Consider the following 27273-nt stretch of genomic DNA (forward strand, 5'->3'; position numbering starts at 1 on the left):
AACTGAGAGGAAAGAGGCAAAAAGGGCTCTGAGATAGCAAATTACTGCTGATGTCAATAATTTGTTTCTCTGGGCAACTTGGCGGCTGGAACCTTAATTGCGAGAGAAAAACATCTCCTTCGAAATCAGCTCTTTCCATCCTCTGAGAGTATCTGTCCACTTTGCTCTCTCTCAAAAGAAAGAAAAAGCCCCCCCCCCCCCCCCAAAAAAGGACTGCAAGAGGAGAAGAAAAAAAAGACACATGTTGATGGGTTTTACCTCAGCCTAAAAAGTCAGTCACTTATTTGGATTGTTAACTCCATCAATTTACCGCAATTTGAAGTAAATGTATGCCTTATACTGGAGCATAAGTAATTTCCCAGAACGCTTTGGTCTTTCCAGCTGGCCTCACTCTTAAAGTGAATCATAGGGTAAACTAATCCTGACAAGACCTGATCCAGAGTGCAGTGGACTGATCATAACTGGTAGAAGGCAAGGACATGTCCTTAGTCAAGGTCTAGTAAAACTGCACTGTAGTTCAAAGGCAAAAACTGACGTTTCATTTGCACTGTATGGCACTTTGTAGTGTTAAAGAGGTAGTTCAGCCAAAAAAAAATGATTCACTCATTATTTACTCACCCTCATGGTGTTTCAAACCTGTATGACTTTCTTTTTTCAAACAATGTTTCTATCCATAGAGTGAAAGTCAATGGGGTCCAAAACAACACAGGACCCCACTGACTTCATTTTGTGGACAAAACAACACTAAAATCTTCTTTTGTTTTCCACAGAAGAATGTCAGTCATACAATTTTGTAACAACAGTAAAGTGTAATAAGTAAAGAAGCCAATTTTCATTTTTGCATGATCTACATTTAAGTTTTGTGGTATGTACTATGAAGCACCCCATGTAATGCTATTCTATAGTATCCATTACTGTATAGAGTGCAACAGTCGGGTTCTGGAAGTAAAAACCCCCATTCATTTTCTCCATATGGAATTGATTTTTAAATGATAACTTATAACCTTTAGAACTTCAGTGATCTACGAGGTTGTTAATTGATGGTTTATGCTATTGTTGAAGCCATCAGCCTGCATTATTTAAAAATATTTTTTTAAATAATTGTTTAACAGTGGAATACCTAGTGGAATAAACTACATTACCCATGATTCAGCGAAAAAAATCTCAACCAATCAAACAATTGAAACAAGCAGGCCGCGCCAAAATAACTCTTTAAACTGTGAATGTCGTAATTGAGTTTCGTAATCGTCTCTGTACGCTCTCAAACTACTATTTGCATATTTTGCAACTATATTGTTTCTATATATATAATCAATAGTTTTATATGTGTCTATTGTATTTTTATTCCGCAGTGCCTAATGGGACTGTAGATATTTCCCTCATTCAAGCTGTCTTTTTTTGCTTCTGATTAAAGATTGTAATGTGGTTTACCTCGTAGCTGGTTGGTTTGGTTCATGGCTTATATAACAAATATTTAAAAAAAAAAATCATTATAATCCCTACGGAAAAAATACTTCCGGAACCAAGGCCACTGAAAAAGTTGGCGGGAACTGTTGCACTTTATTCCCCTATCTTAACCATAATGCTTAGCCGTGTTGTGTCAGACACTCACCATCCTCTGTGGGCACATAGATGTTGAGGTAGAGACAGTCTTCACTCTGATTCTGAATGTAGGTGGCAGCCACATCCAAGCTGTCAGTAAACCACACAGGCAGCATTATCTCGGGCAAAACGCCATGCACGTTCTGCGGGCAAACAGGGGCAAACTGTGTAGCGTTACGCACTTCCTGCCAGGACCCGGGAGCTTCTGGGGGCTGAAAGCGACGGTCTCCTATTGGCGCTGTGGCATAGGGGATGCCCAGGTACTGTTCCACGGGACCCAGGATCTCGTTGTTAAGATCTTTTTTAATCCCACGCAATTTGCCATAGTTTGTGGTGACGGTGGGATATTTGGTGCCAGGATCAATGCGCTGGCACGATGTCAAGGCGATCCACAGTGCCAACCAGAGAAGAGTAATTGCATGGGTGGCCTCCGAATTGCGGGCATGGCCCAAATCCCGTTTACAGGCATGGAGCGGAAACATGACTGTCTCGTTCTTTACTTCTTCGCTTCGCTTGGTTATTGGCGTCCGCTTTGCTTGGTACCCGGTGAAGGGCAAAGGAAAGTTAAACTATTGTCACAGAATATGAAAAAGTGGGCCTGCCAGTGGTCCTGTTTGATTTGGTCTTTCAGGGAGCAAGAAAAGGGAGGACAGGAATGGGGGGACAGTGGAAGGGTTGGGGTGGACGAGGGGCTGAGGTTGTGCTCAGCCCTGGTGAGTTATCGTGGAAATGCAATAGAGAGTAAGAGAGGAAAGTCTGTTACGTTCCATCTCCCTGAGCCGTCCTCATGGGGTCAGTTAAAGAGGTCACGCAGATGATTGCTGGTCCTGTCAAGAACAACAAAAAGAGTAAGGGTTAGTCATCAAAGCTTCATTTACCAAATGCTACCCTTTGAATACACATGTCAACCACATGAATTTGTACCATGTTGAATGCTGCAACCTGGATTAAAGGGATAGTTCACCAAAAAAACCAAATCCTGTCATCATTTACTCCCATCTCATTCCAAACCGAGACTTTCGAGATTTTTTCTAGTCGACTAGTAGTCGCTCATTTAAGCTGTTAGTCGATTAATCACACATTTATATACATTAAGTAAGGGATAATGTATAGTGAGTCGGTTGTTATAGCGAATACAACCGTATTGTATTCGCTATGACAACTGCCTCGCTCTACATTATCACGCTTATTACATGGCTACCTACCAAATAAATCAATAATTGGACACAAAATATTGATTTAAAAAGGAGTTTATTGATTTAAAAACGATTGTATTGCTTCCGCTAAAGAAAATAGTCCGTTCCGTCTCTACGGTTAGAAACCTGTGTCCATAGCAACGCACTGTTTTTCATGGCAATGGTGTGTTATACTTAGCAGTGTGTTATTCTACATTATTACATGGCTTGGTTGAATTCTAATGTAGAATGCGGTCTGTTATTTCTTTATAACAGACCGCTGCTAAGTATAACAATAAAAACTGGAATCGTAAACACCTCTGATTGGCCATTGTGTTCACACGCTCATTGGATATGTCTGTGACTGGCTACAATGATCAGCGCTTCAAAAACATGTTTTAAATATACATCAATGACACTTTTCACCAAGCGCTTACACAGATACACACGGCGTTTGAAAGCAGGTCCGCTGAGATGCCTGCTTGTGCTTTCAAACACTCCCACTCCCGCTTTCAAAACACTTTAAAACACTTCCGTGTGCTCTCAAACGCTCCTGTGCGTTGATCATTGTAGCCAATCACAGACAAATCCGATGAGCGCGTGAATATAAAGGCAAATCAGAAGTGTTTACGATTCGCTCACAGCATTACAATTTTAAAATGTCAGTACCGACCTGGTACCGAAGTCGGTACTTTTGACAACTCTAGACCCGCCATTAATGATTTGTCCCTCACGGACTGTGTATATTTTGAAGAATGTACACTCAAAAAAATGAACGAGGAAGGTTGTGCACTTTACATAATATATTTATATTTAGTTTACTTATAATAATTGTGTTTGATGACTTGAAATGTTTTTTTCTATTAAGGTCCACGTAATTATGTCTCAACTTAACTGTACAAAATCCTAACGCGTTGTCTAAACACAAACCATTTATGTTAAGTAAAAAATTCTTATATCCAGATGGTGGCAGTATAGTGCAACGCCAACTGCCATTTTGCCCTAACTTAATTGGATTGTGTTCAATCTGCTTATATGTAAAATCTAAGTTTACTTAATCCGTTTGTGTTGGATTACTTGAATGATTTGTGTTGCATTAACTGAAACTTGGCGGTGCTTGTTAGTTCCCAGCATGCTTTGCATATGGTTGAATTAAGAGAGAATAAATGTTAAAATTAAGTGTTATTTTATGTTTTTTTGAGAAAATGAGAAAAGGGAAAGACTTGATTGTGTGTAATTGTGTTTAATGTTCAATTACATTGGAATTATTAGAACCATTTAAATTACAGTGGGTTACCATTGTGGAGAAGAGTGGAGCATTTTGTTTGGCTGTGGACTGATTCAGTTACTTTCAAATGCTTTGGTTGAAGGAACATGTAAATCTTCGCATTTAAGATGCTAATATGTGTTTTGCTAGCTGATAGCTATTTAAAGTCTATCAATTTATTATGTGTCACTAAAATTAATGAAATATTAAATAAGCTGGATTCAACTATATTTAATTAAGTAAATTAGTTGGTCCAAAACATTGCAAATTAGTTGGGCTGACACTATTAAATTAAGCTGTGCCCAACCATAGTAAATAAGTTGAATCAACCTTAATAAATTATGTTGACCCAACGTAAGTACATTAAATTGGAATAACAGAATTACATAATGCTGAAATAAAGCAAGTTAATCATGTGGAAATCCTTTCCATGATTTTTTTATGTTCATTCAAAGAGTTATTTTTTTTTGAGTGTAGAATGAAATTCAATGGTTGTTTTGGATCCCACTGATGTAAAATCCAGTCATTTCAAGTTGGTTACGTGAATTAGCTGTGTTGATCAACAGAAAGCTGCTTGGTTTGAAAGTGACTTCTGTGTGAGTGGTGATCTCATTCACCATATCTAATTTTTAGGTAAAAGTGTCTTGCTCACAATGGTGATAACTGAAGGATTCCCAGGAAATCTGAATAGTAGCCAAACAAGCATTTCGTTTCCAGCCCAGATCATTGCATTTGAGATAGAAAACTAAAAAAATCTTTAACACTTCCCATCAAATATTAATGTTTCTCCACGTTTATATGTAGCTTAAAAATTCAGAGACTCAGCAGTTTTAGTGCTTGCCATTGGGTTCTTCATCTAAGCCCTGGAAAAAAGCAATACTGCAGGCGAATGACAGCTCAGATGACTCGTTCAGAGCATTATGAGGATCCAATAAGACAGCGACAGGGAGACAGTGATGTAAAGGAAAACATCTCGAAACACCCACACAAAGAGCCTCTTTCAGTCAGTTGTGACTAACAAACTAAAAATAGATGTTTTAGCTCTCACATCCTGAATGAAATCATCTGTGCGGATATGAAGTCTAATTAAGAACCAACGCATTTCGCCGTGAACGCATCTTTTGTTTTTTAAAGCCTCTAATCGCCTGATAGAGCTGATTGATGCTTTAAAACTTTGATGTTCATTTGAAATGGTGTTAGCATTTAGCCAAGAGCGCCTAGCTTAGACGCCTAAGCATTTGAACAGTTAGCTAAAACAGAGGACAGAGATTTATGTGATGTGAATGGATTTAATGTGGTTTTAGATTTGAAGTCTGGACAAAATGAAGGGGGCAAAATGTCAAGCCTACGCAGTGAACTTTAAAACTAACACATGAGATGACAGCAATGTCATACATACAGTAACCCCGAACGAACGACACAAATAGGTGCGGACCAGAGACATTATAAAAGGTAGAAGTAAAACTGAATGAGAAATTGTTACACTCAGTATGGCTGCTGTGGAAATTGATTTTGCATTGTCATGTCATAATTTCCTGTGGCTCCACAGTGATTAGTCATTAGCATATACACCTCAGGTGATTGGCTTAAAAAAGAAAAAGAAAAAAGAAAAAAGAAAAAAGCAACAGCCACTGAGAGGAATGGGAATGCTAACAGAGAGCTGTCTCCAGGTATTACAGACCACCTTGGTGCAGTAAATGTGAATGGCAAGCTATTTAAAAGCAAAACAATGCTTCCTCATCATCATCATCATCATCATCATCACCATCATCGTTAATGCGGCAACGATCATCATGCCGGATGGACTCCTCCAGTGATATTACTTTATCACCATCCTATAATAGTCTCATTTAATGTGGCCATTAGCGTTTCTAGTGCAGAGCTATCGCCGCGTGTGTGTCTGTCTTTTTGTTATGCCAATAAAGCTATTTGGATATGAGAACTATGGATTGGAGAGAGGAAAAAACAGAATGAGAAAGATAAAGGAACAGAGAGAGAAAACAAGACAGTAGGTATTTCGCATAGGGGCCTGTACAGGCACTAGCGCTTTAAATACGGATAAATGCTGTAAAAATTGCAATAGCAGTAAATCCCTCAGTAGTCTATATGTAGTGTTGAATTTAAGAAGGTCAGACAGAAATGGGAAAGGAATAAAACAGCTGAGCTGCCTTTTACCTTTTATTATCACACTATAATTCATCCCACTTTCTTTCAGAATAATTCAAGACTCTGTACTGTGCTTAGTTTGCCTCCATTCCCCACCCTTATGTAAATGAAGTTCAATGAAGAGAAAATGTTGAGTAAAGGTACATGTGTCAGGACAGGTATTTATTTCTTAACAAGTTACGAAAATAGCGTTAGAATAATGACACTGAAATATAGCCTTACAACATCTCATCTGAGAGCAGATACTGAATCAGGACAACACGTTTTTCTAAGGTACTCTTTGACAGAAGAGTCAACAGCATTCACACGTGTCTTTCAAAATAAAAGGCATGCATCAGAAAAAACATTTAGAATAATTTCTGAAAAATTATTTCAGACTTCACAAAAAAGTGATTATACAATGATTGTATAGTCTAATGCTAATTCCAGAACTCATCGGGTTGCTGAAGAGCCTCCGCTATCGCTCGCCAGCAGCATTTATCTTTTTTCACTCTGTCATGGTCGACCCTCGAGGAAACATCATAAAGGCAGGAGTATTGATGCCATAACTCCACAAATCTTTCCTCCATTGCAAAATTCCACCTAGCAGCACCAATACCATCGTCTCTCTCTCGTTTCGGCATGTTTGAACGCTGTGAACGGAAGAGCTTTTGAGCTCCTATTGGTCAACGCCACAGATGTGAGGGAAGTCGTCGTGAAGGACCGGAAAAAAATTAAACATGCTAGTCTTTCTGTCATGAAGTATCGCAGACGCGTCATTGGTTGTCGTCCGCTATGAAACACTATACGAGATGAAACGATCGATTCTTGCATTTCGACGGCCATTGTCTTTTACGAATCACCACGACATCCTATGTCAAACGAATCATGCCAAAATCAGATTGATCTCGTGTGGTCTGAACCGGCATAAGCATTTAGCCTTTGTATGCAACAAAGAGTGGCTTATTCCCATCATGAAGTACAAGTTCATGTCCCTATAATTTAACCTATATGACTAAATATATTAGAAAAAATACTATACAATACAAAAATACTATACAAAATATATTTTTGGATAAAATAACATTTTTAAAAAACATCTTTATCTTTATTCATTAACATTTCAATATTATAAAAATATATAATATAAAAATTAACAAAATATAGCCTGTATATTATGCAAACAACTTTTGTATGTGATAAATGTTGACTAAATTATTAGAATATAGCTAAAACAGACAGCATACAATTAATACACACAGACATAGCAATATATATATATATAGTATCAAATAAAAAATCTTAAAAACACAATTTACTTACAATATTTATTGATTCATAAAATAATATTATTTATAAAATATTACTAAGATATAAAATTAAAATATCTCAACTTAAAAATCTTGTTTAACTTAAAACATCACACGCACAGTCATTTTTCAAGTTACAGAGTTCAGAACACTGTAAATAAAACTGTAAAGCATCTCTCTCTATATTATCCCTTCTGTAATTCATCACTTTATCGTCTCTCTCTCTCTCTCTCTCTCTCTCTCTCTGTAAGTGTGTGCGTGTGTGTGTGTTCTGTGGAGTGTAAAATAGAAGAGGATGACTCTGGGGCTCTGAAGGGAGTCTTGGGACCATTGACAGGATTCTCTGGCTGTTCTTTAATTAAACCTTAGAGACCAAACACACTGCACAACACTCACACACACAGTCACACACCAAACAAATTCTCCTTAAACAATAACACACCCGAATTGATCAGGAGGAAAGGAGTGACGAGTGAAAAACACTGGAGAGCATGAGACAGATTAAGAAAAACAACATGAGAGAGATTAGAGATGGAAAGGAACGGAGAGAGTAAGCTTCTGGTCAGTGTTTGGAAACTAACTAAAAGAAGCGACGCTAATAACTAAACTACGCTCTCAGTAGCGTGACAGAAGTTTGGCTGTTTTCAAAATTGGGTAACTTTTCAACTAGCAAGCTCTTTTTTTTTTCCTGCTAGCAGTGCAGCACAACATTACTGTTTTCGTGTCATACTGTGTTGGGCAAACAGCCTTTCAACCGAACAAGCCGAGGCAATAAACCCATTCCCTCAGAATCTCTCATGTAGCGCTAGGGTGTCGGATTCATTTCGTTCGATTGCTTCTCACTCATCAGTTTTTGCAGCAAAATACATATTTAGATACTTCTGTTTAGCATTATATTTTCAAATCAGTTCCTGTATTTTTGCCGTTTCTATTACCTGTGTTTTGTATACATTTAAGTGTGAGATACTTGTTTTTATACCAGTTGTGGTTGAATAAAAGCAACAAAATGTTCTCTTTGTTTTCCAATTTCTATCTTTGTTTTTTTCATTCCTGACAAATTAATTGTACAGTCATCATTCACAATTACTACTAATAACAACAATGTACTCTAAACAGCAACATGATGAGACATCAATATATAAGTAATTAACCATAAAGTAATATAGGAGGCTAATTGCACTGACTGACTGTTTACGGGTTGCCAAGCAACAGCTTACTTAATACGCACACAGCTCATCCAAACATCATTTAGAATCAGAATTATGCATTTTATAATCCATTTGCAATTCCATCAACAGTTAAAATATTGTACTATTTGAAATGTATCAAACAACCAACAAAATGCAAAGCAGTTCACTCTTTTAAATGCCGCAACCTCGGACTGGAATCTTCTCCAGACTGAGGTGAAGCTAAAAAAATTGGTGTCTTGTAGTCAGTTTAAAATGGTATGAAGTAATATTTAGAGTAGATTAATGGTGTGTCATTTTTTTTTGTAACCGGTTGCATGTGTTTTTTTTTTTTTTTTTGTGTTTTTTTAATGTTGTAACTTTGATGTATAATTGTATACGCAAACTCGGCTGCCTATCTTGACCAAAACACTCCTGTAAAAGAGATTTTAATCTCAGTGACTCCTCTCTCTCTCCTGGTTAAATAAAGGTAATTATTATAATTTATTATTATTTACTCAAACATGCAACAAAACTGCAAATTCCAGTGCTCACATACACATCTTCATATTCAACAAAGATAGGTTTGTATCATACTTTGGTAGATTAATACCAGTGTATATATCCCATTATAATATTTATAATTGACATTTGTATATGTTCAGTGTTTATTTTAAATACATTTGTAGTAATTGTGTCATTTTTATTCACTTATTGTTTTAAACATTTCTATTTAGCTTTATAATTATTACTTTAGTTTTAGATATTTTAGTTTTTCAGCTAGTTGGCAGGTATTTAAAATGTTTCATCTAATATTTAAATTTTAATTTATTTAATTAAAATGTAATTAAATGTTGTGTTCTGAACTTGTGTTCTGTAGAAAAGCCATACAGGTTTAGAATGAAATCAGCCAATGATGACAGCCAATATTCAATTATAGAAAATGTTATCTGATCCATATTTTTGGTGAATAAATGGCCCTTTTGGGTGAACGCTGCCCGATTTTATCCACCATTTGACCTGAAGGCAGCATTTGCTTCACTCTTTCAGTCGTGGAGCTTTATTTAGCTAGTTTGTAGGTAGCTTGTAGCTTCAAAACTAGCTTTCCTCCACTGTTCATGATGAATGCAGAAGAACCTCTGGTCCTCTGGCTCATAACCCCGCTGAACTGCTGCAATTACCCTCTGACAGTTCATCACATATGTCAATCAACTCCCATGTGATGTCTTTCCCACATATCCATCTGTTACCCCGTTCCACGCTGATCTAGAGTCAGTCGCCGCAGTAATTAAGGCTTATGTCAGACTAATGAGCTTGTCACCTCCCTGATCGTGAGCCAGTGTGTGCTGTGTTTAACCAGAGGACTGGATGGGTCCAGCAGCAGCTGATGCCCCCGCAGCCGGGGCAAGAAGAGAAGAGGAGCGCCAGGACCGGAGCGGGCACAAAGTTGGCATGAGCGGCGGGGGGGCGGGGGCGCTTAGGTTGTTCGGGTCTTAATTGTTTGATTGGCATTGTTACAAGACTTTAATTGGCCAGTTGTGGCCGTGCTGTGCGCCCTCCGGGTGTGATGGAAAATGATGAATAGGAGAAATAAACAGACAGAGAGACGCAGATGGACAAAACAGGCTATGAGTGAGAAAATGGGGAAGAGAGATAGAGAAACACACAATCCAAGCCTCTACACACACCTTGGCAGTGGAATCGCCATTGGCTAGTACATTATTAGTACTATTTTTAGTACTATTTTGTATGATTCCACCAAATCAGCTTATCTTTGTAAAACAGCACAGCTTTTTAAATATCTGAACGTACACTCTTAACATCAGTCAATCAAGCATTATATTATGATATTATGATAATCGAGCACTATTTAATGACAGAACATTAGTAATTAGAACTAAAACTTGGTAACCACGTATGAATGCATATTTGTCATTTTAACTGAACTAAGGACTGGAGCTGGTGCTTAAGATATTGTTGGTCATTCAGTGTTTCTGTAAAAAAAAAATTAAAATAGATATAGTAATAGGTAATAGTAATTATTATTAAAAGATAATAATACTACTAATTCTACTACTAATAACAAAATACAACGCACTAAGGATTGATGAGCTGCAGGGTTCATGAATATTAATCACGTTGTCAGTGTTCGCTTGAACTGATTTGCTGGAATCAAAACAGGGACGGTAATAGATGAGCGCCAGCCAATGAGATTGCCGTTTGTGCATTAGCTCCGCCCACTACCGGAGAAACCGACATATCTTCTGCTTGTTCTTGAAAGCTGAATAATCCCAAATCAACTGTTATCCGTTATTTTGACAGAAAAATACAACAAAGAATATAATTTACATGTAGCGCGTCAATTCTGCTTGGTATGTAAGACTCTCTCTCTCTCTCTCTTTGCGTGTGTGTGAGAAACAGCGCTCTCAGCAAAGTGACTGCGAGCTGTGCGCCTTCACACTAGAGTTTACGGTACGTCAAATACAGGTACAGATCGCTTGACGGAGAGCAAAACCCTCAAGTGCTCAAGTGGTCAGCGAGTGAAAATACACTCACCTAAAGGATTATTAGGAACACCTGTTCAATTTCTCATTAATGCAATTATCTAATGAACCAATCACATGGCAGTTGCTTCAATGCATTTAGCGGTGTGGTCCTGGTCAAGACAATCTCCTGAACTCCAAACTGAATGTCAGAATGGGAAAGAAAGGTGATTTAAGCAATTTTGAGCGTGGCATGGTTTTTGGTGCCAGACGGGCCGGTATGAGTATTTCACAATCTGCTCAGTTACTGGGATTTTCACGCACAACCATTTCTAGGGTTTACAAAGAATGGTGTGAAAAGGGGAAAACATCCAGTATGCGGCAGTCCTGTGGGCGAAAATGCCTTGTTGATGCTAGAGGTCAGAGGAGAATGGGCCGACTGGTTCAAGCTGATAGAAGAGCAACTTTGACTGAAATAACCACTCGTTACAACCGAGGTATGCAGCAAAGCATTTGTGAAGCCACAACACGCACAACCTTGAGGCGGATGGGCTACAACAGCAGAAGACCCCACCGGGTACCACTCATCTCCACTACAAATAGGAAAAAGAGGCTACAATTTGCACAAGCTCACCAAAATTGGACAGTTGAAGACTGGAAAAATGTTGCCTGGTCTGATGAGTCTCGATTTCTGTTGAGACATTCAGATGGTAGAGTCAGAATTTGGCGTAAACAGAATGAGAACATGGAACCATCATGCCTTGTTACCACTGTGCAGGCTGGTGGTGGTGGTGTAATGGTGTGGGGGATGTTTTCTTGGCACACTTTAGGCCCCTTAGTGCCAATTGGGCATCGTTTAAATGCCACGGCCTACCTGAGCATTGTTTCTGACCATGTCCATCCCTTTATGACCACCATGTACCCATCCTCTGATGGCTACTTCCAGCAGGATAATGCACCATGTCACAAAGCTTGAATCATTTCAAATTGGTTTCTTGAACATGACAATGAGTTCACTGTACTAAAATGGCCCCCACAGTCACCAGATCTCAACCCAATAGAGCATCTTTGGGATGTGGTGGAACGGGAGCTTCGTGCCCTGGATGTGCATCCCACAAATCTCCATCAACTGCAAGATACTATCCTATCAATATGGGCCAACATTTCTAAAGAATGCTTTCAGCACCTTGTTGAATCAATGCCACGTAGAATTAAGGCAGTTCTGAAGGCGAAAGGGGGTCAAACACAGTATTAGTATGGTGTTCCTAATAATCCTTTAGGTGAGTGTATATGCTAAACTTATTAACTTATAATTAACCCTTTAACACACACATTGGCGAGTAAAATCAAAAAAATTATTTAGTCGCCAAGAGTGAAGATTTAGACTACTGCAACTCTCTTTACTTTGGAATTGACAACAAAGCATTGGCGCGTCTTTAAAAAATACAGAATGCAAGAATGCTTAAGTCAGCCAAGAAATTAAAAGAAAGTCAATTACTCCGTTTTTTAAATTGTTGCCGAAATAAAATTATCTATAAGATTCTATAACTTGTTTTTAAGGCGTTACACAATCGTTCCCCTTCTTTTCTTTCTAGTATGCTGGCATTTTATAATCCATCTAGATCTTTGAGATCTGAAAATCAAAATCTTCTCTCAGTTGTCAGAACAAAATAAAAGGGCGAGAGAGCGTTTTCCCATGTCGGACCCAAACTTTGGGATGATCTATCTCTTTCTGTAAGGTCAGTAAAGTCACTACCGATATCTGCGGCCATGTTAAAAGCACGTCTTTTAAAAACTTCCTGGGCATCTTTCTTCATGATGAGTGTTTGATCATGACCTTGTCTATGTTTTGTGCGTTTTTTCTTTTTCTTTTTCTTTCTCTCTGTACTCTTATTTTTGTGGGGTTTTCTTTAGTGATTGTGAAGCACTTTGGGCAACCGCTGTTGATGGGTTGATATTGCATTTTTAATAACACTTCTTAATATCAAGCACATCCTCTTTATTATTCATTTGTCCATGTTTCTTTATCACTCTAACATGTCAATAACTCTTGCCCACTAAAAGCAGCACGGATATATTTGCATACCGCTATAGAAAAGGTTAAATCGATTCACACTTTGTATCACCCAGTCCAAGCAAACAGTAATGCTCAAACACATTTGACTAGCTAGTCGATGAAACCAACAACCGATTAACTATCAAGACTGACTGGATAACGCTATTTTTTGCCCTTGCCAGTGCTCTTTTTTTAAGTTAACTAAAGGCAAATCTGAATGATGTTTCATTTACATTTACATTTATGCATTTGGCAGACGCTTTTATCCAAGGCGACTTACATTGCATTATCCTATACATTTATACATAGGCATGGTTTCACTTGAACCTTAATCAAGTAGAATCGACCATGACATCCACAGCTTATCTTATTCCTTATTAATGCAGACAATTTGCTTATCCAATGCTAGGTTGAGTCGTATAGATCACGTGCATGAAAGTTGGGGTTGGGGGGCTGAACTAGTTGATACAGGAAATAGTATTTTGTATGCATGTGTCTGAAATACTGTCTATAACGCCTCTGAAGTGGTTGCGCAGTCAGTGGACACAGGCACCAGGCCTGTGTGTGTCTGAGACAGCGGCGAGTGTCAAAGGAGGACGGATGTGTGCCGGGGCGGTTCTGAGACGCGCCCTCATTCAGACCCTCTGGGAGATGACAGCGGTTACGGTGTGTGTGAGTGAGTGTGTGTGTCAGACAGCCAACTGATAGCAGAGCTGCTGACGGCCAGGTCAAAAGACATTCACAACCTGCCGCTACCTTCTCCCGCCACTTTATCTCATTTCTGTCCCCCTTATCCGTACATTGATCTGTGAATAAAAGACAGCGGGTGGATGATAGGCTGAAAGCACTAAAATCAAGAGAGAACTATAATTATCACTAAAAGTAACATATAATACAAGCATTAATCTTAAAGCTTCCATGTAGTCAATAATTGTATCCCTTAAAACTCATCTTTGATCCCCAAAATGACATATTTAAACGTTTTTTCCTTTGGCATGACATTTCTTCATGCCTTAAAATAGCGAAAGCGATCAAAAAGCACAAGGAGTCGTATGATCTCCAAACACTCCCTCAGCTCTGATCGGTCCACGCTGCTCCGATGCATCTCGAACAAGGCATCAACAATAATAGACGTTGCGTTACTATGGATGCTCATGGGTTTGCGAAAATAAATCGGCATCCAAACACGGCGAATCCAACGCGTTTGTGCAGCTCGCCGTAACTTACATAGACGGGTATTATAATCGAGCTGCTATTAGCTCGACTAGCTGCTATTTAAAAATGGCGGTCACAAGTTTCTCTTCAGTCTTGTTGGCCACGGTAACCCCGCCCCCAGCCTCTGACGCAAGCGGTTCTTTCTTGGCTCCGTTCTAGACCCTGCAATGATTTGGTGCTACTTAAGAACCAGTTTTACTGGTTCGGAGCTGGTGCTTTGGCAGTGGAAAAACAAAGAACCGATTTGAAACTAGGCTCTGGCTCCGAACCAGCACCAGCTCTGCCTTGGTGGAAAAGGGGTAAGAAACACCAGCGATTTCAAACCGTGTTTTTGAGACTGTCTTTGGTTCACTGCAGTTTTAAGGAGAAAATCCTCAGCAATGCTGTCGACTTATGAATTTGCACATGGTTTGTCTTAAAGCATATTAAAAACACCACACAGATATATAAACAACATTAAAAGCTGGATTTTCACCACAGGGGGACTTTAAATTATCTTTGTTTTTTTCAGCTATTTCGTATATAGTCTTTTGTTACTTCTTTATGTACTGTCTGCACAGCAACAACTGTATTTAATACTGATAATAATCAGAAATATTTCTTAAGCATCAAATCATCATATTAGAATGATTTCTGAAGGATCATGTGACACTGAAGACTGGAGTAATGATGCTGAAAATTCAGCTTTGATCACAGGAATAAATTACATTAAAAAAATATGTTAAAATGGAAAACAGTTCAATTGTAATATGTCACAATATTACTGTTTTTACTAAGACTTCGTTCAAAAACAAAAATCATACAGTTGTAGAGTGATATTTTATTATTACACAGATGTTTCTTCATTGATTGACTACAGTAAAAAAAATGTTTTACCTCTCTAAAGCCGTTCATACAAGAGATGCTTACGTTTTATATGCTGTCAATACATTAATAATTTATATTTCAATGTTTATGTAATCATATATAGAAAAAATGACAAGAATTGACTAGAACATCACTTTACTGTATGTATGATTATGAATGAAATCACATTACCCCTAGTTTTTGTGCACCCAACCACACAAATAAAACTAATGTCTAAGATATTTGACACAAATGTACAGTCATCTGTCTTGCATTAATAAGTACATTAATATGAAACAACTTATAGTTTAGGAGACAGTTTGAGGAGACATTTTTAAGAGAGAATTAGCCTCTAATCCCACTCACCATTCAAAGTCTGTTTCCCATTTATTTCCCATATGCAGTCTAGAGAGAAAGAGATGAGGAGGATAACCTTTGTCCAGTCACAGGACACACGCACATAAACAACTGGAATGAATGAGTGGTCACAGTCCACCAGAGCACAAAATTGGAAACAATAGAAGAGGAAGAGTTAAAAGCAAATATTTACAGGGGTTTAATGTGGGCCAGGACACGGTCTCTCCGTGAAGGGTCAGCGGGAGTCAGTGCTGTGCTAATTAGCCAGAACCGTTACTCGCCGAAACACTCATATCAGCTTAATCACGGCCTGATGAAATGTGTGTGCCGACATTAAACTGTCATTAGGGTTTGTAGCCTTTTTACTGCATTACAAATACCGACACCAGCACAGCATCAACTAAAAACGGCCATAATTTCTCCTCATTAATATTTAAAAGCAAGTGAGGCTGTAACCGTTGCATATTAAATACATGTGCTGTTCACAGCGCCAACACCCTCTGGCCAATCAGAATGCATTCTCAAACTCATAACGAGAACAGAGAGAGAGAGAGAGAGGAGAAACCAGTGGAAAGAGATAACAAGATCAGCCAAAAGAGAATCTCATCCCAATCACTCTTACATAAAATCAGTGATAAATGGATTTCCGTGTGTCAGAGAGCACGAGCGTGATTCTCAGTGTGAGCAAGCCACTGTTTAGGCCCCAGGGTAGCTCACAGCCTGCGTCCTTTATTAAAGATGAACGACCAAGTTTGTGTATGACTATGTAAGTGTGTCTGTATCCATGCAGTTTTAAGTGAGCATATATGCAAAACTGCGCCGTAAAACATGGTTATGTCGTTTCGCGATGCTTTTCAATCATTTGGTGGCTGATGCATTCTTTTTTCTTCCCCTTATTTCTTCCTTTCTTTCTCTCTCTATCAGTCAGATGGTATGAAAAGTGAACAGAAATTGATGCAAAATAATGTTGCTCGTGCTGCTGCAGTCATTACTGTACTAGACTCAGTCTCACATTGTGTCCTAACTACGTGCTGACAGGTAAAAATGCTGGGCAACGGAAAAATCAGCCAATTGGAGCATACATACAGTTCAAGTTTTAAGTAAATGAATACTTGTATTCAACACTCAAAGTAACAGGAAATAATTCTTGAGCAGTGAGCAATGATTTCTGAAGGATCATGTGACGCTGAAGACTGGAGGAATGATGCTGAAAATTCAGCTTTGCATTACAGCAAAACATTACATTTTAAAAAATATCGAAAAATATATATTACAATAGAAAACAGTTTGCCGATTTACAACCCGCTTCGTATTGTTACAGTGTCGGTATGTAAATTGACAATGTTTACTCGTTCTCTGTGTTTCCTGGACCGAGAAATTCACGTTTATTTGTCAGCAAAGACTTTTTTGACAGCTCCAGGGCTTTCGTCAAAACTACAGATTATACTTCTGCATTTTTGCCTCCTCGCCCACAGACAGTCGATCAACAGAAGGGTTATTAACAGAACGGTTATTGTAAGAGTAGGTTTATCATTGAAAATTGTACTTTGTCTACAGCATTATGGTAAAACATTAACAGTAAGGCAACAGCTTTCGTACTTAATGCGAACTTTCAGAGCCCAAATGTCACATTCTTAGACAGCATTTGAGCAGTAAAGAGGACAGATCATAGAAATTCAGAGCCTGCAAAGCTAGAATCACTCAAGCAACACTGATGTGCACTACACCCTCAGCAACAGCATAATCAGGGCAACACTATCTTCATCCTCTTTCTTTTCCTCTTCTCTACATCTATGGGACTGCTATCAAAGCAACGTAAAAGCTATGAAAACACACCCCCAACCATAAATCTTTGCTAAGTGTGTGTGTATGTGTATCCCTACATTTACATGCACATGTATACAATGCATTAGGCAGATGCTTTTATCCAAAGGGGCTTGCATTGCATACATCATATCTGTTCTTGGATTTCCTGAAAATCAAACCCATGACCTTGACATTGCTAGTGGCATGTCTCTTCTTTATACTGTAGTTCTGTTTCTACATCTAGTGGGTCGTCTTGCCACCTACATAGAGAGCTATCTAACAATGGCAGTGTCCTAACTGGAAAAGAACATTATATAGACAAGAACTGTGTCATAAAATAGCAGTTCACAAGCAAAGTCCATGGGAGACTTGATTCACAGATGATTTCAATACAGAGTACAGACGACCTTATATTCTAACTAATATACTGTACGTAAAAAGTTCAAGCTTACTAAAGACAAATAAACAGTGAGTAAACAATTAAGAACAATGATACTATTTACAAGCAATAGGACAAATGAATACAATAGAACAAAGTTACACATGAAATAAAGAGTTATTTTATTTTATCAGGTTTATCTACTGGCTAGAAATACTACATAAATTGAATAATGTAATCAAATATCAAATAAAACACTGCACAGTCTTCATGCACATATATATATATATATATATATATATATATATATATATATATATATATATATATATATATATATATATATATATATATATATATATATATATATATATATATTTATCAAAGTTACAGAAGTATTCTGTGTGCAGTCGAATTGAATTGAATTCTGTGTGCAATTGAATTGTCTTTTGCATATTATTGCACTTGAACGAGGCTTAAAAAACACATAAAAAGGATCTATTTTTATTATGATAAAATACTACAATGTCACGTGAACTAACGATAATCCAAAATGTATACCGGTTGTGAAATGTACACCCGTTTACCGTGTTTGTTTTTACTGGGCTTGTCGTAATGTTCAATGCGATTGGATTCTCAGTGAAGTACAAATGTGAAGTTGCCTTAGAATTTGGCAAAATGAGGTGCTTTAAGCATAATTAAGTTTCAACAGTCTTGGAGTTGGAAGCATGCCTATGAGGCCTTGAAATGCTGCCTTCGAAGGCTCTCACTAGGTCTTGGAAAAGAGCTTATTTGTCAGGTTCCTCCATCTATCCTCTCTAATGCTGTTGGCTCTTGGTTTTCCCTCTACACCTTTTCACTTCATTCCTCTTCATCCATCAATACACACCTTCTGATTCACCCTCCATTTCCGCACAGTAACAGCTGCCGCAACACAAATTAATTACCATGGCCAATGACGATTACTGGACGGACCTAAAGCTGAGGCAGGAGACAGACTTGGGGAGCGAACATTAGACTGGAGGTGTGTGTGTGTGTGTGTGTGTGCCAGTGGCAAAGGAAAAGCACAGCAGTGGCACCAGCAGTACATTAAGCCAGAGATCCTATTTATGACGCCAAATGATGGCCAGCGTATTCTGCTCTGAGCACTTCACAGGAGAGATATGAGGCTAAAACTGTATTCGGGGAACCAAAGCATCCATTCAAAAAGCATCAGTTCAGTCTCGATCTAAATAACTAGAAAACTGAGTTCAGCATTCATAAAGCTCTTAGTATACATGTCAAGGTTTCCCTTAGAAAACAGCTATCACAAGATAGAAAAAAGCTATAGGTAATCTGTTCCATGTGTTCATATTCATAAAAATACTTATGCTTGGAGTCAATTGTTTTATTTTTGATAAATTAATGAAACTTGGCAAATTTTGCGGACATCATTTTTGGCCAGGCTGTCATACAAAGAAATTATGAACACAGAAATTATGAGCCAACAAAATATTAATAACTGATTATGTTGTAGTCAGTGTATGCTTTTTATTTCTGTATGCATTTTTTGTATAGCAAAATAAAACCTTTAATTTGCCTTTTTTTTTGCCAATAACTGTCTGTCAGATAAATACTTTAGCCAAGTTTAGTGTTTTGGTTTTCCTTTTATATTAAAACATTTTAAACATATCTTAACAATTTAATAATGGTTTAATCGGAATGTGAAAAGTATAGTATAGTATAGTATAGTATATACAGTATATGTATATATATAGTATACTGTACACACACACACACACACAATGTATTTCACTCTTAGTTTATCAGTTTTGAACATGTAATCATTCATCTTTTACCATCATTACCATCTTTTAGAAAAAAATATATTATATAACTGAATAAACAGCATTCCCTGGGACAGGAGATGTTATAGAACCAACAATGCATAAATTAGTTGTTCAATATTTCATCAATTTCATCACAGTTTATGGAAGAGGAAACAGGTCACTAGTAGAAAAATAAATCACAAAACTAATTTTTTGCCGTCTGTATGAAATGAAGTCCTGCCTTTAAATTCAAAAAGCCAATTTAGAAAGTAGGCATCGGTCTGTTTGCTCTAGAACACATTTAGCATTAGCTGGACTGGATTTGCATTCGTGATTTGACAAACAGTTTTGGTGATTTTGGTCTTCATCCCATTAAAGTAGGAGGAAGCCATCCTTGTGTGACAAGAAAATAGTTGCCAAGATGACTGTTGAGTGAAGTGACTTACTCTCAAAAGGACTTCATATAAATAAATCAACCAGTTATTCTGTTTCACTCCTGTACTCCCGGCAGGTAGAAATAAATCCCAACGACATCCGCGGGATAATGTTTTCACATATGTGCCTGTAAATGGTACACACACATGAATAATTACAGCTGGCGTCATGAATCTCAACATATGCATGCAAACTCTTCCATGACATCATGCCTGAACGCACTTTCATGTGTGGAGAGATATCACAGCTCACATGGTGACATGAGCAGGTGTTTGACGGAGATTTAAACGTTCATTGCTCTCAACAGAAGAACAGTAGCTCTTCATCAGTCCATCAATGTCTCCGTCACGTCTATCTCTCTATCGCTCCATCACAGCTTCTGCTACAGAGCCAGAGAGAATCAAGCAGCCACCCCACCAGCACTTGTCCTAGTTACATACATCTGCTAACGGGATGATCACAGGGCGCTCGCTAACGAAACAACGACCTCGCTCAACTGGAGGAGCACAGCTTTTTAGCTCAAATCCTGCAGTGCAGTAAAAAACATTTGGGAAGCAGTAAAAGTCAATTAGCAGATGTTAGAACTATAATATTAGGCTAAAATATTCATGCCTGTAATGCAAAGCCTGTCACGTGATCCTTCAGAAATCATTATAATACGCTGATTTGGTGCTAAAGAAACATTTCTTATTATGATCAATGGTGAAAACGGTTATGATGCTTAAAGACCCCCTTTGGTAAGGTAACACGAAGAATTAGTAAACATTGTTTTTCACATTTACAAAACAGGTTAAAAATCAGTGAAGTCACACTTTAACCAAGATGAACAAATGTGTGAAAAAGATATCCATTAATTCATGATACGTAATTTAGAATGTAGCACACGTTAACTGTGCAAATGATAATGTTTACAAAATTGCTTTAAAGCGTTTGGAATCACACAATCATAATCCCCATCATAAGCATAAAACTTGCCACCCTTGGTGACAGGCTTATGTTCAAAGTTATATAAAACAAACGATATATTGACTTCTTAAACCCGACAAATGTCTTATTATGAATTACGTTCATTCAAACTGTTCTCATCAAATATTTATGTATGTGATTACAATTAATTAGAGTAATCAGCATATGCTGGTTAATGATATGCTGAATTGAAACTGTTAATCGATTGACAGCTCTAATTAAAACAAAAACATCTCGTAAATAAACTAAACAGAAAGAGTAAGAGGCAAAGACAGCGTAGGCATTCCGCTCCAGTTTGCAAACAGGCTGTGTTTCGAAGAACGAGGGCCGCTAGGCTGCCTCGGGACAGTCATGGTTGGGTTGCGTCGTCATCGAGGGGTTTGAGCCAATATTAATTATGCCAGTCTAGGCTTGGACCAGTCGGTCTCTCAACGCCACCGCAATGGATGATAACCACTATGGCAACCTTCCACATGGCCATGACCTTTACCCCCAATCATGCCTGCCAGAAGCCTGGAAGTAAACAAGCAAAGTGTGTGTGTGTATGTGTTTGTGTGGCACTGGGGATGCAATCATCATACATCTAGACATCACATAATTTCTTCACTCAATCTGACACTGAATAATATTCATGCCAGCACGTGTCTGCATATGGATGTGTGATAAAGGGAGGGGAGAGATGGCTCATCTTTTTGACATGTTTTTTAGATATTCCGCCAGCCTTTTCGGCCATCAGAGAGTGTTAGTTTGTGCTATCGACTGTCACAATCCCACAGTAATCAACACAGACGCACACAAACACACAACACGGGTCTACAGCAATGCATGACGAGGCGCGCTGTATTACTCATCTAATGACTTTAACAGAGGTCACTCCTCTGAGTCTTGTCATATATTAAACAAAAATTCATCTTAATAATCTTTAACATTGTGTGATAATGTAAGACAAGACAATGATCATTTTTTTGGGCAGGACATTAGATATATCTTTATCTACTGCCAGACAGCACTCGAGACCATATACTACAGGATTCATAAACTGTGCAAACTTCAGAATGTTTTGATTGATGGATCAACATTTTTAATATGCCTCTTTTTTTTTAGTGTGTAATGTTTCTGTTTGAGCATGAAAAAGGTCTGCAAAGTTATGGGGGATGTAAAAAATAATAATTGCATCACAATAAGTGTATTGTGATTGACTTTTTAGTAACTAAACTGAATTTTGTTAGGTTTAGTGACAACATGTTACAATGTTTACATGGTACAATTTCTGGTAAGCTACGCTTTTTTATTATTTCAATTCAATTCAATTATTGTGATTTGATTTAATATTGACTCATTTGGGTAAATATTAGGTACACAAGATAGGCGTTAACAACTCACCTAATGCTGTAAACATACAGAGAGCCTTATCAGCTGGCAGTATTATTCATGCGTTTTAAAAAATTATAATAACAACTTTATTTAATGATATAAGTAAAAATCGAATAAATATGTAATATAGTACACATATTTAGCAAAATACTCTCTATAGCTCTTTTTTTTCTAGCCAACTAACGTGCTATAGCCTATATTATGGTCATTAAATGTCTTTCCTGAGGTAAATGTTATGTGACATAATTGTTCTCCAGCTGTTTTATTGACCCCTGTGTTTGATTGATAGGTCGATATTATGTATGAGGAATATACATTTCGGTAAGTTGTACTGTATCTTTCAACAGTGTTCATTCGTGTTTATTTACTATTAGCTAGTAGAGATGATCGGGTCACGTGCCGCTAGGGATCTGTCACGTCACATTTACAAACGCCAAAACGGTATAATTGTTTGAATTTCGTAATAAAATTTACGGAATCTAAGAGCTGAGATTTTTATTATATCATAAGTAACCTGCTCTGTCTAGTCTGTCGGTCTCTGTGTCCTCTTTGCTTCGCGATTTTTCTGTGCGTGAGAAAATGGATGTGTGGCGTGAGAGCGTGTGAAAAGTGTCAATCGCGTGAGTCTCACGGTGAATGCGTGAGGGTTGGCAGCTCTGGCTGCAACAATGGAAAATATGTGAAAAATAATGTGTTTTTAAACAGTCAACCATGAAAATCTATTCTAGTAGATCCAGAGACAAACTCAAGACTTCTTTAAATGGAGAGAGAAAAAAAGAAATCTAAATGCCACTCACTGTATTAAAATGACACAAGACACAACATTCTGCAATCAAAAGTCTGAGAATTCAATATGAACTCAAACATTTCTCAGCTAATTCTTCCAAAAACAAATGATCTGAGCGAGGCTGCTCCTCATTACTTGTATAGCTCTACACTCTTACTGTCAACACAGTTGTTTTTACTTTTATCTCGTCAAAAGATATTTAGTAAAAACATCTGAGAAAAAGCTGATGCTGAAGGTGTGTAATTTTGGCACCACTAGATTGGGAAATGCAAAAATAATGACAGATTTAACAATAAACTGATTTCCCAAACACGTCTTCCATTCACGAGAAAGCTTTTTAGCGCTAAAGTGCGCTCCTTTTAATGAAAAATATCTGAGACCTCCATTAAGTCTGACATGATTTGTTAGTAAAGAGCTTTATACGCCTTATCCGGACGGTACTAGTTTTCCCTGAGGAGTTCAGGTTCATTTGTACTTCACAGATGTACTTTGTGATTTTAATTCCAGCCGAATCTAATGTGTCTGTCATTTACTTACACAACCTCAGTAAAAATTACAGTGCAAATTGCCAGTGTTACTCAGCTATAACCCAGAGGTCCTCTGAGAAATCTAAAACCATTCGTACAGGAATGTCTGTGAATGCGGTACATTCATTTTTCACAATGTTTCTGCTATTTTGACCTTCATTGAATGCAGTAACGAAATTTCATTATGAACCTTCATTATGTATTTATAACTTTTGGCCAATTTTTAAGCATTTTAATGAATTCTTTCCCTTATTTAAATATGTAATAATAATAATATCACATAAAAAATCGTTTTAAATTGGTTTCATGATGCATCCAGAGCACATGACCTTTGATTCACAGCCCACATTCAATAGACAATAGCACTTTAACACAACAACAGAGATTCCAATCACGTCCAAATCAGTAGATCACGGACGTCTTGTTAATAACTCAAATGTGGTGTGGGAAATGAATCCTGTCTGAATGGCGCTCACTGTGAGAGTCATTGAGATTCTCTGAGTGTTTGTCCTATGTGGGGTGTCATCTCTCTTAGATTTTAATATCAGTAAGGTAATTTTCAGTTAAAAGGGGTTGCGATAGTGAACTCACACAGTGTGGAGTGAGGAGGATTTACTGTGACCTGGTGTGTGACTGTGCCACGGCGTCTCATAACTCTTGTGACCTGGCTGCTGGTGTGGCGCTCCAGTTTCTGCTGGGATCAAATGCTCACAGTAAACGGTCTATTAACCAGCGCAGGATGGGCCGACACACAAACACACACGCTCTCTCATATCCTCCATCTTTACTGCGACACATACACCTTCCACACACACATTCCATTTCTCATCTGATTAATATTCCGCCGCCCACGTATTCTCACACCCCACCTCTGCGCATACACACACACACACACACACATCCATATAGACTTAAATTACACACTTGTGTGAAGCCATATTAGCTTTGATTATGGAAATGTATGCAGAGAGAGGCATGCCAGTGTCATCTCACTATCTCTGAGCCAAGCAATGTGTGGATGTGAAGTGTACAAACAGACTCTATCTCCCACACACACACACACACGCATGAGGCTAAATGACAGACAGCAGCCTTTTTATTAGTGCGTGTGACACATCTGATAAATGGACTTCTTTATATGAGTGGAAGGTTGGCAGGTACTGCGGTGTGTGTGTGTGTGTGTGTGTGTGTGTGTGTGTGTGTGTGTGTGTATGTGTGTGTGTGTGTGTGTGTGTGTGTGTGTGTGTGTGTGTGTGAGTGTGTGTGTGTGTGTGTGTGTGTGTGTGTGTGTGTGTGTGTGTGTGTGTGTGTGATTCAACATGAAGCAAGGAAACGTCATGCCAACAAAACAGTCATTGTAATTAATTCATTAGTTCATGTTTCTTAAAAATAACCTTTACAAAATAGAGTAGCCACACAAACATGTTATCTTTAAATGTAAAATTGACTAATCTAATTAAAATAATTAAAATTACATTTTATGTACAAAGATGTTGATTTAATGTTTTAAATAATTATTAGAAATGTTAAATTAATTCATTAATGAAGAGGAAACCCAACATGCATTATTTATTTATTATTTATTTATTTATAACAATTCTATAAATTATATATAAATATTATATAATATTAAAGATTACATTTTAGATTTATTTTTAATGAATATGCAACCAAACACATTCATACATACATATTTGTTTATTTATAATTTTTCAAAATACTTGATATAATTTTCTTTTTTTAAGGTAACAATTTTATTAAAATCATTAAAATTATGTTTCATATAGTAGTATTTATTTATTTTTAATGCAATTTCTAGAAATGTTGTAGAACTTGTAGAAAATAGAAGTAGACATTTTGTGCGAATTTGTCACATTCCTCTTTTACTCACAGTATTCTAACATAAAATACACTTGAGAGATGTCATAATGCAAATTCAACATTTAATGACGTTCTTTATCTGTTACAGTATTTAAAATGTTTCTTAAAAATCGGCTTTCAGAAATAGAACATAGGCACCTGTTTCAAATAACCACACACACACACACACACACACACATGCCTGAGGACTGCTAACACACGCTGAGTGTGATCCATACACACATACTCACACATTAACACACGCCCATGATGTGAATACAAAGCAAGCACACACTTTTAGATAAACCTACAAAATCCAAATGAACACACTCCGCCTCTGATGATGTTCTTTCTGCTGCTGACCAAAACATCATCATGACAAATTAAGCTCGGTTAACGACCTCTGCCTTTCTAATGATCCTGAAACCAACCAGAGAAACCATCTGACGCCTCCGTGTGCGTGTAACCTTGGTCACGGATCAATAATAACAGTCTAATTGTTATAAATTGTGCTGTATTTGTGTGATGATGCCTTTGTCACAGATCAGTAATAAGGACAGACACTAATTGCTATTACTATTTGTCTCTTTGTGTGTGTGTGTTTCTGACCTTGTGATACCTCTAGCGGGAAAATTGCTCGGAAAAATCCTCCGAATTTAGCTTTCGTTGCCTTTAAGCTCTTCAGACCTGTGCTGCATTATTTATCTTTATTATTTTTCTCTTTTTATTTATACTTGTACTTAATTCACTTACTATTTTCCTTTATTTATGATCTTATTTTACTGTATGGAGGTTGTTAATGTGATTTTTCTTTATTATGCCTGGACAAAGAATTGTGATGTAAAAGCGTGTAAAAAAATGTGCTATAAAAGTAAACTTTCATTGCCTTAACTAGCAAGAGTTCTTTTGTCCACAGGCTTCATCAGAAACACCATGCTGGCCAGCCAGCTTCACCATCAGCATATGTTAGACCAGCACTAAACCAGTATAAACCAGTCTAGTTTAAGGCCTGACATAAACCAGCTCTGTCGTCCTATCCTAACAAGTAAACTATTTTCTGTGAATGTGCGAGACGTCCGATAGATAACAATAACATCAAAATGCAGAAAACAGTAAAACTTTTTGCGCTACAAAACAAGGGTGTTTACAATTATAACAACACATTACAATAATATGGTAAGAAATATCAAGCAGCATAATAAGCTGTTTTGTTCAGCTAAAAATAAGTGGAAGCGGATGACACCGGAAGCCAATTCATGAATGCTCTGCTCTTATGTTAAACATAAGGTGGATAGGAAAGAAAAACTGTTAAGTCTATCTCTTTAAAGTCTGAATTAATTCTCATCAAACGATCAAATGATCTCAAATTTGCCGCTCAGAAACTGGAGACAAAAACAATAGCAAGGTTTCAAAATCTGACTTCTGAAAATACCAAAAGCTGAGGGGTTTTCGGTTAGACATCTAATGTTAATTCAAGAGCAATGGAGGTCAATGGGAAGACCTCGATTAGATAAATGTGTGTTTCACTTCATCAACTCCACGTGTAGATCTCCCTGCTGTTTGCTAGAAACCTGTTCCATTAACTGAGCTCAAAACATCACGACCGGCCCCTGCGCGTGTTGAAGACAAGACTTCACTAATGTCTTGAATAATGATCCCAAAGTGTGCGCCGTTAAAGAGTCAGAGTATTTAAAAGTAATGAGCAGGAA

General features: G+C 37.6%; 1 protein-coding gene across 4 annotated transcripts in view; it reads right to left on the reverse strand.

The window, feature by feature from the left end:
• The window catches only part of LOC309490579 (neuroligin-2-like), a 221792-nt gene that overhangs the window by 128544 nt on the left and 65975 nt on the right, over nucleotides 1–27273 (reverse strand). For all 4 annotated transcript variants that reach the window (XM_082159817.1, XM_082159816.1, XM_082159814.1 and 1 more), the window contains exon 2: nucleotides 1613–2429. In XM_082159817.1, coding sequence (XP_082015943.1) covers nucleotides 1613–2084 — 472 coding nt within the window. In that variant the 5' untranslated portion in view covers nucleotides 2085–2429. The remainder of the gene's footprint in view (nucleotides 1–1612; nucleotides 2430–27273) is intronic.

Source organism: Leuciscus leuciscus, assembly GCF_965113295.1.
Source record: "Leuciscus leuciscus genome assembly, chromosome: 2".
NCBI lineage: Eukaryota > Metazoa > Chordata > Actinopteri > Cypriniformes > Leuciscidae > Leuciscus > Leuciscus leuciscus.